Here is a 14,724-nt window from a genome sequence, read left to right on the forward strand (position 1 = left end):
TTATTATTTATTCAAGGGTACAAGAAAAAGCCTTTTGTCAATTTATTTATGGCTTATCAGCATAATTATATAGAGGGGCACATGGTAAGGCTAAGACATGTGCTTTCATTCTAATACATATATAAAGCTCCAACAGATAAACATCAGCTATGGTCCCTTCAAAACAATAATTGACCAACCTTTAACTAAGAATCCAGTCCTAAAGTAGCAGCCAAATGGATAACGTTGCAATTTATTTATCCAGTGCTTTCATTAATTAATATATGTCCAAAAAAGAAAAAGATTTCTGACCTTTTTTTTCAGTCATCTCTAAGATTTCTCACATTACAAAAGTTGTAATGTACCCTTTGAAAATATATAAATGATTTAAGCAACTTCTGCAAACTGTTACAAATACCATTAATATAAGAAGAGTCCCAATCTATATCTGCCATATCAAATATATATTTATATATTTTTAGAATGTTCAATGTTGAACACAACTTTCATTAGGGGCCAACAATTAACAATAAAAATAGAACAAAACCCATCCATCCACCCCCTTTTCTCACAGACAGACCCTATGAAAATCTACAAAATTGTCATATAGAAGAAGCCCTGAGAGGGGATGGATAGTTAAAGAAATTGCTATGCAGTACTATGCACCTTGAGAGAAGAAGCTTTCTCTTGCAACTTCAAATATTTCATTTAAAAATTAATGGTTTGGGGGTAATAAACTGTCTTGAAAAGAATTCCCCATGTTCCTCTACAAAATAATAATTTATGCAAAGAATGAGATTGTCAAAAGCAGGATCAGATTTCACCGGTTTTGTAGTCCTTCGATCGCCTTCTTCCATTGCCACGCTCTTTGTTTAGCGTCCTCAAATGATAACACCTTCTTTGGCTGAAACATCACACATTTAAAATATATATATACATCAGTGAAAGGAGCCAAAATGCATAAATGGGTGTCAGAAACTCTTAGTAGGAGCACTGAAATACAATGAATGACACAACATAACAGAAATTAACATACCAAGAAAATAACATGAGAAATGCACCAATGATTGAAGGGTATTTCTACTTGGAAGATATTGAAGAAGGGAAGTCATACCGTACAAATCTTGAAATTCGAAGGGCTTGATACTTGGATGTTGAGGTCATTGGGGTTATCAGACCATATAATAGTTCCCTTCACTATGAGTTTTGAGGGGTCAACATAAATCAACTTCGGCTTGTTGGTAAGGATAAGTTGCACCTTCTTGCTTGTTAGTTTCTGCATTTTCTTCACCATTGATATCATAATAACAGATTCCCCAGGATCAAGAAATTGCTGCCTGTGAACATGAGAAAAGGTTTATTAGATATTCACTGTGGGTATTAGCCACAACAGCAACTCCCAAATCTTATATCATATATTAGGACAGTAGGACATGCTAGAGAGAGAGAGAGAGAGAAGTTGACAATCACTCTAGAGAGCAAACCGCATGTATGTAATCAGCATTGACATACCAGCTATAGACAGTAGCCAGAAAGAAAAAAGTTATTTTTTTTATGAAAAATAATTGGAAGTTGTACCATTTCGAATCAAATGAATCGATGGAAGCCAGTCTAGTAATGTGACTGGATCCCTCAGATGACGACGTGGCGCCAGCATTTCCCTCAATTTGTCTTGCTCCGCAATCACCAATGTGTGAAGGATTCCATGAAGAATCATGATCATCACTTTCACCTGATTGAGCCTAAATGAAAGAAGAGAAACATTAAAATGTCACATTTTTGTAAGAGTACTCTGTAGGATTAGTCTAAACAAAAGTAGGATTCTGTCCCCTTTTTTCCTATGAGCAACTCAAACAACAATAAAAGCATAGTGCTACCTCCAAAGCAATTTTTGGAGGGATTTGCTGCCTTATATTTTTCCAGTCAATTCCTTTAAAGAATGGATGCATCTTGAGTGCTGCATAACCACCAGGTCCAGCACCTGGTCTCCTGCTAGGATCCAAATCCTGCATAGAGTTGAAGTCAAAAATACAAAACTACAGGAAAGAGAATTGTTTTAACAAAAAATAAAAGAAAAAACTAGCTAGCTTTTTAACAAATTCAAATTGTAGCTATTCCAAAATGAAGGCAAAGTTAGGGATAAGAAGTAGCTTACCAACAATCTGTCAATGAGGTCTCTAGCTTCCTCGGAAAAATAATCAGGAAACCTTATATCGCGGGCTATAATTCTTTGGAAAATAAGCCACTCACTGGCATCTTTGAAAGGAGAAGTTCCTGAAAGCATTTGGTACAAGGTGCAGCCAAGTGCCCAGAGGTCATTACTGTTGGGGGAAAAACAATAATATTACTTGGTGACGCATGACTGAAATAAAATTGGAGAACAATAGCCAACTGCTTGCCCAAAAATTACAAGTATTACACCAAGATTTTTTGCCTCATATGAACAGTGTACCCAAAAGACCACCTACCCAAAAGTTGCAGGAGAAGAATTCAAGACTTCCGGAGGAACGTATGCAGCTGTCCCCACAAATGTGCAGGCCTTATCATCTAAACAAGGCACCAATGAGCAAATTTTCATATGATTTGGTAAAAAAAATATAAAGATCCTCTGCAATAACATCATAAATATATATAGTACCTGATGAAGCATTAGGAAGGACTGTAATCTGACTATCTTGCATAGGTTTTACACTCCCAAAATCAGCAATTTTAATATGGCCATCCACTGTAAGTAGCAAATTCTCGGGCTGCATTTAAGGAATTTTCAGAAATGGTAACTAGAAAACTCTCAGTCTGCATTCCAGAAATTTCAAAATGCTTTACTTTCCACGGAAATTGGGCAAGCATTCAGGAATCTATACCTTTATATCTCGATGAATCAGCCCCATACCATGTATGTATTCAAGTGCATCTACAACTTCTGCTGCATAAAAGCGGGCCTCATCTTCGGACAAACGACCTTTCTGCACATAATTAATGATATCACACAATTAAAAGACCTTTCTGCATTCAAGGAACTAGTTGCACACAATGATATCATTTAAACCAACTTAATAGATACTCAAAATCATTGAAAAATTCATGATATACACAGATATTGAAATGTTTCTTTTTCTTCTTTTTTTTCATTTTTCTTTTTTAGGCCAGTGTATGCAATACAACTTGATTAGAATAATTGAAAATTAAATGTGAGAGTCCATGGCAAAAACCACAGGGGTAAAGCCTGAAAGGAAACCACACATCTAAAATGACAAGAAGAGCACAAAATGTAGAATCTTCTTTTCTCAACTTACCCTGGTTATTTGATCAAAAAGCTCTCCACCCTCACAGGATTCAAGTGCCATGTCTGCAGAAAAAGTCAGATAAAAATGCCAAATGAAAACCAAAAAGGTAAACCACAAAAAATGAAACATGACTGACAAACAACTAGATTATTACTGATACAGAGAAGTGGTAACTGAAAAACATAAACTTACAAGAAATAGCCAAAAAATACCTACATAGTGAAAAGGTATCTTGAAAAGTAAAAAATAGCCGTACAATGCCGGGATGATCTAGCTGATCAAGAACAATACGTTCCAACTTTACATAAGCGGTTTTATTTTCTTTTGTGATGAATTTTTTATCCATTATCTTCAATGCATAAACAATTCCTGTATCCTTCTTCTTAGCCCGCACAACCTGGTGACACATGAACCAAAAACAAGATGCATATATGAACTCCAGATAATATAAGCAACATATATAGTTTCACAACCTTGGTAGCAACTATAGTTTTCAAACACCTAAAAATTGTAGCAATGAAAAATCTCATGTATCAAGATTCTATGGTTTTACAATTTCTTGGGAGAGACAGGGACAAGAATAAACTCATGTAATAGAGGATAAACAATTTCTTGATCAATTGCGTGGTATTAACATCTCTATTGTAACAGCAGCCACCAAAAGAACACAAAAAGAGAGATAAAAGAAGAGCACAAGAGCATGATTAAAATCACACAACATGAATCTATCCTATCAACAAGATAGAGTGAGATAGAGATTGAAAAAGGCTACTGCATAGCTCAAATAAGATATGTTCCTCCAGTGTAATTGCTCATAGAATCACGGGTTTTGCTGAAATTTTATAATTTAGAGAGGTTCATTTGGCAAGTTAGTTTCTATTAAGCAAAATTGCATGAAGAGGTTTCGATGAAACTGAACACAAGTACACTGTACATCGAGGCTATATTCATCTACTTTCTACCAATACAACAATGCTACATAGGATATAGCAGTTGGTGAGTTTTGAGCTCCGACCGAATTCTATGATCTTAAGACTTGTGCCCATAACACTACAAACTGAAAGCTCTGCCATAACCCCGAATGTTTTAAGAAACCAATTAAAAAACTGGCACCAGAGAGCCAAAGATACGACAAAAGAAGCAATTTTCTCGTCAGGACTTCTATGATTGAGTAAATATGTTATTTTTTAGATTCTGTCACACCTTATCCTCATGTCTAGTCCATCAATCCCGCCTTGATCAATACAAAAACACCCCATCGAAAAAGAAAAAAAGTTCAATAAGAATTCATACTAAAGAATGTTTTACAAAATGAATACAAGCTAGCAACTATAATCAGGCTATTCTATAAATATGTAACATATATGTGTGTGTGTGTGTGTGTGTGTGTGTGTGTGTGTGTACGAGCAACTAGCAACACCAAACGATCAAGGCATACCAATTTAGTAAGCTTGAATTCTTACATTCCCTTGAAAGAAAAAAAATAAAATTAAAGCCAACATTATATAATAAAATTAACAAAGCTGGAAACACTAAAAAGCTCATACCTTGGAGTATGAACCAACACCATAGATCTTGCCCAATTCAAAGTCCTGAACGTTGAAATTCTCCTGGGGAGCCCTGAATGCAAAACTTTTGGATCTCTGAACACTGCCACCAACACTACCAGCACCACCTCCATTAGAAGAATTCCCCTGAATCCTCAACTTAGCATCAAAATCCTTCTCCATTGCCAACATCTCTCTCTCTCTCTCTCTAAAACTTCTTCCACATAGCACAACCAACCCACAACTCTCTCTTTTTCTCTATCTACACTCTATCTATCTATCTAATTCCACAAACCCATTTCACCCTTTCTCGCTCTCTCTCTAAAAATATAAGAAAGCAGCCTCGGGAACCGAGCAAAGACCATGAAAACGGATCAGAAAGAAAGAAAGAAAGACCCTATTTTTCTCTCTCTATCCACTGTGAAAAAGAAAAGGTGAAAATGAATTGGATTCCTTATTGTATGTATTCTTATGGGAATATGGGTATGTGTGTAATATGAGAAGGTGACCAGCTTTAGCTTTGGGTTTACAATTTCAAAACCCTAAAAAGTAAAGAGTGATATGGGATTAAGGAATGGTGAAGAGAGAGAAAATAAAGTAAAAAAAATGGTTTCTTTAGCTTAATTAAAAAAGGAAAAGAAAAGATTTTTAATTATGGATGGAGGAGAGGGAGGTATGGGGATTGAAGAGAACAGAGAGTAAGTAGCACATGGGAAGGAATGATGGAGAAGAGTAGTTCCATAACCATTCATTCATACAAACAATTCTATACTTTCTCTCTCTAGATTTAGCACCTAAAAAAGGAAAGCAGAGAGAGACTGGTTGAATTGAATGTTGATCCTCTTCATGCTATTGCTGGTTATGATTGTGAGGAAAAGCTTTAGCTTTGCCTTTGCTTTGCTTTGCTTTCACCACCTCATCAAAATATATTATACTTTTAAAAAAAAAAATTACATCAAAAACAGAAATAATAATTAATAAAATAATGACAACAACATCAAGAACAAGACCACTTTATTGATAGTGATTGAATGCCAAGACTGCTTTATTTGTATTTGGCTTGTAATAGAATGGAATTATTTGAGCTTTAAACTTTCATTTATTGGGAGATAAAAGAAATGCCAATATGTATCATTGTTTTTAACTTTTTTATTTTTAATTATGCACACTAAATATTATATTGATTTTCTTTTTTTAAGTTTTACCCAACCAAAAACAACAATGCACCTTTTATTATAATTATTATTATTATTATTATTATTATTATTTCCTTTTCCTTGTTGGCCATGATGCATTGTCAAGAGAGATGAGCTTCACATTTTCTTATGTCATATCAGACTTTAATTCGATAGGACCAAGAGAAGGCATCACCTTCACAAAATATTGCAATGTGATGTATGATTTAGTAAAGAAGGTTGTTGTGGTAGTTACTTGTTACTTGTTAGTGTAGGGGGAGAGTCACAAGTGACCAGGTCACATTTTTTTGTTTTTTTTGGCTAAGAAAAAAGATTATAATAAAACAAGAAGAAGACTGCTATAGTGGGGGCAATTTTGTAAATCCATCGAGCCTTTCATCTAAGACAACTTAGGCCCTGCTTGTGGTAGTTTTTAAAAAAGTTAAAAGTTGTTTTCTGAAAAGAAAAGAAAAAACGAGCAATTATTGTGATTGTAAACCGTCAGAAAACAACTTGTTCAATAATTTATGCAAAATTTACAATTATAAGCTAAAGTTGTCAAAATTCAACTTTTAGCTTTTTTAAAAAAATAACTTTTTGAAAAAGTTTCACAATTAACTTGTTTATTATATTTCCTCAAAATAAAAATATTTAAAATAAACAATGTTTAATTCTTAAATATTTTTTTTCACAAAATATTTTTATAATTTGTATGTATTAGATATTATTTTATTTTAGTAAGTTTAAATTAACATACGACTTTAATATAGGGTTTATTATACACTATAACATTATTTTTTGTATCCCATAGTATTTTAAATTTTAATTTATCAAAAACTTATCAATTTCATGTTTTAGGAAAAAAAATAAAAAGGAAAATAATTAAAGACATAAAAAATGAGAGTTTTGAGATAACTTAAGTTTTACATATTTAATTATATCATGAACAAGATTATAATATTATCATCATTATAATTTGAATCTTAACTACATCAACTAGTTATAATATATATACACAATAATATATATTATATAATATAATATTTTTTGCATACAAAAGATTAATCCCATGTACATGGCAACGATTGTATTTATTAGAGAGTCGTGTGTGCAGGTGTGAAGCGGGTGCATGTGACCATGTCGCGATGGGGTCGGGGCAAGGCCCTGAGACAATACGCGATGTGGGTGCCTTGCAAGAGCCTTGGCATGAGGCTCGCCTCTGTCGCAAGGTGTCACCTGTGCATAAGGCCCCCTACTGGCGCGAGGCTCGCTTCAGTCGCGAGGTGCCATCTTGATGTGAAGCTCGCTTAGGTCGCAAGATGCCTTCTCGACACAAGGCGCCCCCCAGATGCGAGGTGTCACCTGGGCGCGAGGCGCCTTCTTGAGCGCGAGCCAACACTTGGGCACAAGGTATCACATCACGCGAGGCGTCTAATGTGTGCATAGTGGCTGTCCTGGGAGACGCTTGCTTTGGCACAAGACCCGAGGCACCTCTCTCCGTACAAGACGCAAATCTCGCGAGGCACTTCTCTATGTGTGAGACGTGGGTCATGCTAGTTGTGACAGAGTACCCAAAGTTGAAAGAGTCGATAGTCATACTTTTTGACCTTGTGGGGTGTCGGTGACAACGAGCTCGTCTCGAGCGCGTGTCGAATTTTATGTGTGAGCCCAACAGAGTGGCTAAGCAACCCTTAGCCATTTATTTCAACAAAGGATCGGACTTTTTTCCTTGATGGATTTTTGGCGTCCACACTTGCCCCACCCCCCCCCCCCCCAAGTCTATAAGGAGGCATTTAGGTGTTCTTGTAGACTCTTTTTGTGCCATATTTATGACATGCAAGGTATAAGGGTGTTGACCCTTGTTTTGGTCAACTGACACGGAGTCAAATGTTTGATGTGATAGAAGGTATTGAAATAGATCTAATGGAAATAACAGTAAACGACACAACAAATTATAGTGGTTCGGCCCCACGAATTGGTAATGACCTACGTCCACTTAAGCTATTATTGATATTGATTCTCAAAGAAGTGATCAAAGAACTAGGGTTCTCCGAGTTTCACAAGCCTTAGAGGGATGAATAATACAATCGAAAGATAATAGCTATAATTCTCTTGTAAAGCATAAACTCAGAATTAGCCAAAAAGTAAAAGTCCCTCCCTTAAGCTATTTTTTCTCTATTTATAGGCTCAAGGAGGATTACATGAATTAGTTACAGATATTATTTCCTAAATAATCGGATACTCAGGAATTATGGGAGATAATCTCGGATATGATTACAATTGCACAAGATCTTCTCAAAATATACGGAGTATACGACCAAGCTGGTCGTATATAAAATCCAAATATTATGCTAGGGGAATCTCCCTGGTCGATAGTCGAACAAAACCTTTGCCAGGTGTCAGCCACGTGTTAAAAATGTTGGCCGCGTCATCCACACCTATTCTTTGGATAACATTTGCCCCCCAAGTTTATTTATTGCGACCAGCAATAAGTAAACTTAGGAAAACAACCTTTCATATGCCCCACGAAATATGTCAGAGCCCTCGTGCATTTTTGAAAACTGTGACCTAATCACGTCTAATCAAGCCTTTTCAGTTTTCAAGAAACCACTCTGACGGCTACACTCCCTCATGCTTCAAAAAAGGGAATTCATGATTACTACTTTTTGTCACACCTCGGCTTCTATAAGTAACCCTCTCATTCACCTTTTAGCCTTTTACTCGCCATTTCCTGCTAAGAACTCTCAAGAACTCCATCCCAGAGCTCAGAACTTCGGAGGTCTCCCGTCACTTTGCTTAAGGGTTCTTTGTTTGCAAGCCCAAAGTCGTCCCATTTCAAAATCTCCAACCTTCATCCAGGTAAATTTCTTCGTCTTTAAACTCTTCGAGATGCCATGCATACTGCTTATGTGCTCTGAAATTTTTTGCGTTCTTGAGTAGAAATTTGTGAGGATTTTGTATATGTCGTTGATGCTTGATAGGGTAGTGTACTTTTGCTCTATATAAGTTAGGAATCAGTTTGATAGTCATAATTATAGGTTTAGGGCGTAAAATTGACGTAAAAATTCAATTTTTAGGCAAGTTGAAAAACCGGATTTTTCCCGCCCCTTTGGAGTTGAAAAAGCTTCTTTTAAGAAAACTTTTTACTTTCACTTTTTGATCCGTTTTTCAAACTGCTAGCATAAAACTTAGTGTTTCGGTTAGAATGCTGCTGATCGATAGACGTGAGCAATGTTATTCCAACTTTCAACATAAGCTCCCAGACTGCGCGTCTTATCTCCTCCTTTGTCTGTTTGCAGTTCATATGCAAGACCCGTGGGGAGGAGAAAGACCCATTGATGACGATCTCTTAGTTCAACTGCTTGAAGACGAAGAACAACCTTCGACCTTGATATCAGATATTCCTTTTTCTCGCGTTAACCTAAACACTTCCCCAGTTTTGACTTAAAATATGGCTCGTACCAAAACCAAAGCTCGAAAAAGAAAAACTCCCAACACTTCTCATCAGCCTACTGCTCCCTCGACCAGTGGTCGAGAGGAAAATTCCCCCGATCCAAATGTGCAAAGGCATGCCCTCCCTCGACACGCTACTCAGCCGGACGTCGAGTGGCATGTAGTTTCTGAAAGTAGGGTGACGATCAGAATGATCGCCAACTACTTAAACAAATACAATCTGACAGGGGTGACCCTAGTCAAAACTAACCCAGACCAAAGGGCTAATCTGCCTGGAGGTGCCGACAGTGCCTGGTCGCGGTTTCATATTGAGGCAGGAGCCATTTTGCCTCTTAATGCATTCTTTCAAGGGGTGGCCAACTATTTTGGAGTTGCCCCCTTCCAAATTACCCCAAACGGATATAGAATGCTCGCTGCACTCTATATCCTGTATAGCCAGAAAAAATGGTCTGTGTCGTCGCCACATGAGGTCAACTACCTGTTCGACCTCAAGTCTAACCCCAACCAAGAAGGCACGTGGTTCTTCCATCTTTGTCATCAGGAAACCGGGCACACTTTCCTGACTGACACAACCCACATCTCGAACGTGGGGAGGTACCACCAGGAGTACTTCCTTACGCCCGACCTGGTCGCCGACAATCTGGCCTTCGCTCGTGGAGGTAAAACTTTCTTATCACTAGCTGAATTCTTCTCTTGGTGTTTTCCTCCGCAAGATCTTAAACTCTTGATGTATTCCAGGCCCATGGCTGTGACCAAACCCAACTCCAGGAATGGTGTCGAGGGCAGCACTCTTAGCTGGCATGCCAGATGCTGAAAAGAGTGTCAAGGCTCTGGTTACTGAAGCTAACCTTAGGTCGGCCGGCCTTTGGGCCCCCCAACCAGAGACGAGGGGGCCTTCGTCGGGGAGTGCTCGCGCCGAAGAAGAACCCAAGCAGCAACCTCAGGCGTCTCCTCCGTGGAGGAGACCAACTGGGGTCACAATCAGGGAACCTGCTAGCACTCCTCGAGCATAGATTCCACGTGTGATATTGTTGTACAAAATCTCAGGCCGCCCAAAGGAGCTTGAGGCACACTACCCGAAGAGGCCAAAGAAGTATCGCCTAGACAAGGTGAGCTCTCGGGTGGTGTGATAAGTGAATTTTAGATTCACTTATTAGTGTCATTTTATATCTAATTTGTAGGTGTCTAGGTTGTTTTGTTTGGTTTTATGCTGGTGTTGTATATGTGTAGGGACCAAAGAGAATTAGTGCGAAGTTTGTATAGAACAGAAGTGAAACGGAGAAAACAATGAAAAATTTGTGAAATAGGGTTACAGCCCCTTGTTCTAGCGCTGCAGCCCTGTCCTAAAGAATCAGCGTTCCAGGAATTTGCCCAGGCACTGCAGTGCCACCATCAGGGGAAACAGCGCAATTTCTGACTTGAATTAGGGATGCAGCACCTAACTGTTACAGAGAGCATGTGTTTGGCCTTCCAGTAGCACAACAACGCCTGTTCGATGGGCAACAACGCCTAGATCCGTACGAAAAATTTAAGTGATGAATTTTGAAGGGCAAAAGAGGTCTTTTTGAGGGGTTATAAAAGGAAAAACATAATTAGGGTTCTAATGACGTTTTGGAGGAGATTAGACCTGGAATTACATGCTTGGAAAGGAGAACGGAGGCTAGAATTCATCAACATCACCATCATTACATCTAGTTTCTTTCTTCCTCTTCTTATTTTAGTTTTTAATTATGAACAACTACATTTCAATTGTGTTTAAGTTTGTAATGGAGAACTAAACTCCTTTTGTGCTAGAGTACTAGATGGATCTATTTTGATTATTGAATTAAGGTTTCTATTATTATCTTTATGAAGTTCCTTTTGTTTGTTCATATCTTATTGATTTAATTTTCTCATATTAATGTTTGGCCATCATTATTGTGAATTGAGATCTAGGGTTTATGCTTGAGAAAGATAAACTTAGATTGGACATAGGAAGATTTGACATAGAATGATTGTGAGATTGAGAGATTCCTTGAACTCTATGAATTTGACTTAAAAGAATTGTTTGCTTAATGACTTTTTGATTAATTAATAGCGAATAGAGATATCATATTGATTAATTTAGATTAATTGCATATATGCTTGAGAAAGATAGATGCATTACATTAGAATTCTGGAAATTACAAATGAAGATAACTAATTAGGATAATAAAGAAGCCATGGTTCATAATTAAGATAGTGAAATCATTACTCTAGTACATTTATCTTTTATCTAATCAATTTCCAAGATCATTAGCTTCCATTATTTTGTTATTTCATGTTCTTTAATTTTATTGTTTGAGTTATTTGCTGAATTTTCTAATTAAAATTATACTTAAAAAGGTATAGTAATTGGTGAAATTAAATATTTAATCTTTGTGGGTTTGATATCTTTTAAATTAAAACTATATTGCAATACACTGTACACTTGCGGTAGAAAAATCTGTATCAAGTTTTTGGCGCCATTGCCGGGGATTAAAATTTATTTTACTAATATTGAAACTTTAAGTCTTGATTTTAAATTAGATTTTAATTTGTTTTGTTACTAACGTTATAGATTGTGCTTGTATTCTTAGTATATGCGAAGGAATAGGAGTTCTACACCTGTTGAGCCTCTGAATCCTGAAATTGAGCACACACTTCGTTAGTTGAGAACTAAGAAAAGGACTGAAGAGCTTAATATGGACAACAACAGGGTGAACAAAAATGGTGACAATGACATTAATAATAATCAACCAGCAGTCGGTGGGGCTGAACTTAATCCAATGCAGCGGGCAGTGCGTGACTTTTGCATGCCCGTTGTGAATGAAAATCTCACTGGAATCGCAAATCCAGCCATTGGTGCCAACAACTTTGAACTGAAACCTGCACTAATCAACATGGTGCAGCAAAATCAGTTTGGGGGTTTAGCTACTGAAGACCCCAACATTCACTTGGCCATATTTCTAGAGGTGTGCGCCATAGTGAAGATGAATGGTGTTACTGACGATGCCATCAGATTGCGTCTTTTCCCCTTCTCCTTGAGGGATAGAGCCAGGAGTTGGTTGCAATATTTGTAGCTTGGAACAATTACAACATGGGATGAGATGGCAAGAAAGTTCCTGATTAAGTTCTTCCCTCCTTCCAAGTCAGCCCAATTACGCAGTGATATTGGGCAATTCCGACAGTTAGAGCAAGAACCATTCTATGAGGCTTGGGAAAGGTTTAAGGACTTATTATAGCGTTGCCCACAGCACGGTTATCAAAATTGGATGCAAGTTTAGATTTTTTTATCAAGGGTTAAATGCTCCAATACGAACAATAGTTGATGCTGCTAGGGGTGCTCTACTAGCCAAGACAGCTAATGAAGCCTTCACTTTGATGGAGGAAATGGCTACCAACCATTACCAGCGGCCCAATGAGAGGTCAGGCCCAAGAAAAGTTGTTGGGTTATATGAAGTTGATCAGATGACAGTCATGCATGCCCAAATTGCTGCTTTACAAACCTAAATGGCTGCTCTATTAGCACAAAATAATCCAACGGTTATGGAGAGTGTAGCAGCGGCTGCTGCAATGCTGGGGCAAGATATGAGTCCAAAACAAGCCTAGGGTTAAAAGATGGCCTTCCAATGTATCAACCTCCCATTCCTTATCCTCATCGGTTTCAGAAGAAGAACTTAGATGAACAATTTGCAAAGTTTCTAGAAATATTCAAAAGAATTCACATAAACATTCCATTTGCAGATGCTCTTGAGCAAATGCCAAATTATGTGAAATTCCTTAAAGAAGTCATGTCAAAGAAAAGAAGATTAGAAGACTTTGAAACTGGGAAGCTAACAGAAGAATGCAATGCCATCTTACAGAAAAGCTGCCTCAAAAGGTGAAAGACCATCGCAGCTTTACTATACCATGCACTATTGGAGGGTCATCCTTTGACAAGGCAATATGTGATCTTAGAGCAAGTATTAATTTGATGCCACTTTCAGTTTTTAAGAAGTTGGGGGTAGGAGAGGTGAAGCTCACAACCATTACTCTTCAATTAGTAGATCGATCACTTACTTATCCTAGGGGAGTGATTGAAGACGTATTGGTTAAGGTGGACAAATTTATTTTTCCCGCTGATTTCGTGGTATTGGATAAGGAGGAGGACCATGAAATCCCCATTATTCTTGGTCATCCATTCTTGGCTACTGGAAGAGCTCTTATTGATGTACAGGGTGGTCATCTGACACTGACGGTTAATAATGAAGAGGTTAAATTCAACATATATCAAGCACTAAAGCAGCATGACAACACAAGCACATGTTACCATGTGGATTCTATCGAGGTAGTAGTAGAAGAGACAGTGAGAAAAGAATTATGTGGTGATCCTCTACAACATTATCTTAATTCTAGTATTACTCAACCTGATTTGGAGAAGGTGAATGGTGAGATTGTGGGTGACGAAGTGGCTGAATGTGTGATGGCTCTTACTGCTATTCCTAGTGCTAGTGGTATTAAAGTTGAAGAAACTCTTTGTCAAGAAAAAGAAGGTGAAGTTGAGAAGGAAGTGGTGGGAAAGCAAGATTTGAAACAACTCATAGATCATTTGCGCTATGAGTATCTAGGAGAGAATTTGTAACGACCCAAATTTTCTAATGAAGTTTAGGACCTCGATTAGGAGGCCGGGAGGGCCATAATTGATTTATTGTGCCATTGTATGATGATATGCATGATTATGTGGATCATATTATTATATGATGATAAATGCATGCATATGGGTATATATTTTGTTATGAGGGCATTTTGGTAATTTGGCCCATTGAGGGCGTAATTGTATAATTGTGTGCATATTGGTAAGCTATTGTTGGGGCCACATTATAATGTGGATTTGTTCGAGATGTTTGGCATGAGATGATATTTGGGTATAAGTTAGCGATTTGGTCATAACGGGATTAAGTTCGGGGCTCGGGGTGAGTCCCGAGGTAATTTGGTGATTAGAGCGTTGCCGGGAGTTAAGGGGTAACGGGATATGAATTATTGGTATTCGAGAATTTTGAGAATAACGGGAATTGGAGGGTGTTAATTATGGTTAATGAGATAGGTGCGAAATGACAATTTTGCCCTTGGTGGCTGTTAAGGATTTTAATTAGACTTGAGGGCATTTAGGTCTTTTTACCTTAAGGATGTATATGAATCAAGGAAGGCTGTAGAAAATAGGAAGCAAAACAGAGCACTTCACCTCTTCACCCGTACATCATCTCCCTTCCATTTTTCTTTGGATTTTCAAGCTTCTTTTGAGGAACC

General features: G+C 37.6%; 3 protein-coding genes across 4 annotated transcripts; 2 read left to right on the plus strand and 1 right to left on the minus strand.

Moving 5' to 3' along the window:
- Positions 1-403: 403 nt before the first annotated feature.
- Positions 404-5,693, minus strand: LOC133797849 (3-phosphoinositide-dependent protein kinase 2). 2 transcript variants are annotated; one of them, XM_062235928.1, is made up of 12 exons: positions 4,811-4,951; positions 4,467-4,497; positions 3,480-3,660; positions 3,273-3,325; positions 2,841-2,942; positions 2,618-2,726; positions 2,448-2,526; positions 2,135-2,300; positions 1,857-1,985; positions 1,558-1,721; positions 1,094-1,316; positions 404-883 (listed from the first exon to the last, which is right to left on the minus strand). In XM_062235928.1, the coding sequence occupies exons 3-12, from the start codon at positions 3,607-3,609 to the stop codon at positions 800-802; spliced, it is 1,239 nt and encodes a 412-aa protein (XP_062091912.1). In that variant the 5' UTR covers positions 3,610-3,660; positions 4,467-4,497; positions 4,811-4,951; the 3' UTR covers positions 404-799. The 2 variants fall into 2 exon arrangements, with proteins under 2 accessions (XP_062091912.1, XP_062091911.1); XM_062235927.1 differs by lacking the exon at positions 4,467-4,497 and having other exon boundaries at positions 4,811-5,693.
- A 6,447-nt stretch (positions 5,694-12,140) lies between these two features.
- On the plus strand, positions 12,141-12,948 carry LOC133795649 (uncharacterized). Its single transcript, XM_062233101.1, has 2 exons — positions 12,141-12,498; positions 12,737-12,948. The coding sequence occupies exons 1-2, from the start codon at positions 12,141-12,143 to the stop codon at positions 12,946-12,948; spliced, it is 570 nt and encodes a 189-aa protein (XP_062089085.1).
- A 334-nt stretch (positions 12,949-13,282) lies between these two features.
- LOC133795650 (uncharacterized) lies at positions 13,283-14,059 on the plus strand. The gene has a single exon (XM_062233102.1). It carries the CDS (start codon positions 13,283-13,285, stop codon positions 14,057-14,059), a length of 777 nt encoding a protein of 258 aa, XP_062089086.1.
- The last annotated feature ends 665 nt before the right edge of the window (positions 14,060-14,724 follow it).

This window comes from Humulus lupulus, chromosome 8 (genome assembly GCF_963169125.1).
Source record: "Humulus lupulus chromosome 8, drHumLupu1.1, whole genome shotgun sequence".
Lineage (NCBI taxonomy): Eukaryota > Viridiplantae > Streptophyta > Magnoliopsida > Rosales > Cannabaceae > Humulus > Humulus lupulus.

What these genes read in the sequence shown, in the direction of transcription:
- LOC133797849 (XM_062235927.1), bottom strand. Translation starts at nt 5,002, where the DNA reads ATGTTGGCAATGGAGAAGGATTTTGATGCTAAGTTGAGGATTCAGGGG. An exon ending in ACCTCATTGACAGATTGTTG is followed by an intron (nt 1,986 to 2,134) that starts GTAAGCTACTTC and finishes AACTCTATGCAG; the next exon opens with GATTTGGATCCTAGCAGGAG. An exon ending in GATTCATTTGATTCGAAATG is followed by an intron (nt 1,317 to 1,557) that starts GTACAACTTCCA and finishes TCATGTTCACAG; the next exon opens with GCAGCAATTTCTTGATCCTG.
- LOC133795649 (XM_062233101.1), top strand. Translation starts at nt 12,141, where the DNA reads ATGGACAACAACAGGGTGAACAAAAATGGTGACAATGACATTAATAAT. An exon ending in CTTGAGGGATAGAGCCAGGA is followed by an intron (nt 12,499 to 12,736) that starts GTTGGTTGCAAT and finishes TTTTTTATCAAG; the next exon opens with GGTTAAATGCTCCAATACGA.
- LOC133795650 (XM_062233102.1), top strand. Translation starts at nt 13,283, where the DNA reads ATGCAATGCCATCTTACAGAAAAGCTGCCTCAAAAGGTGAAAGACCAT.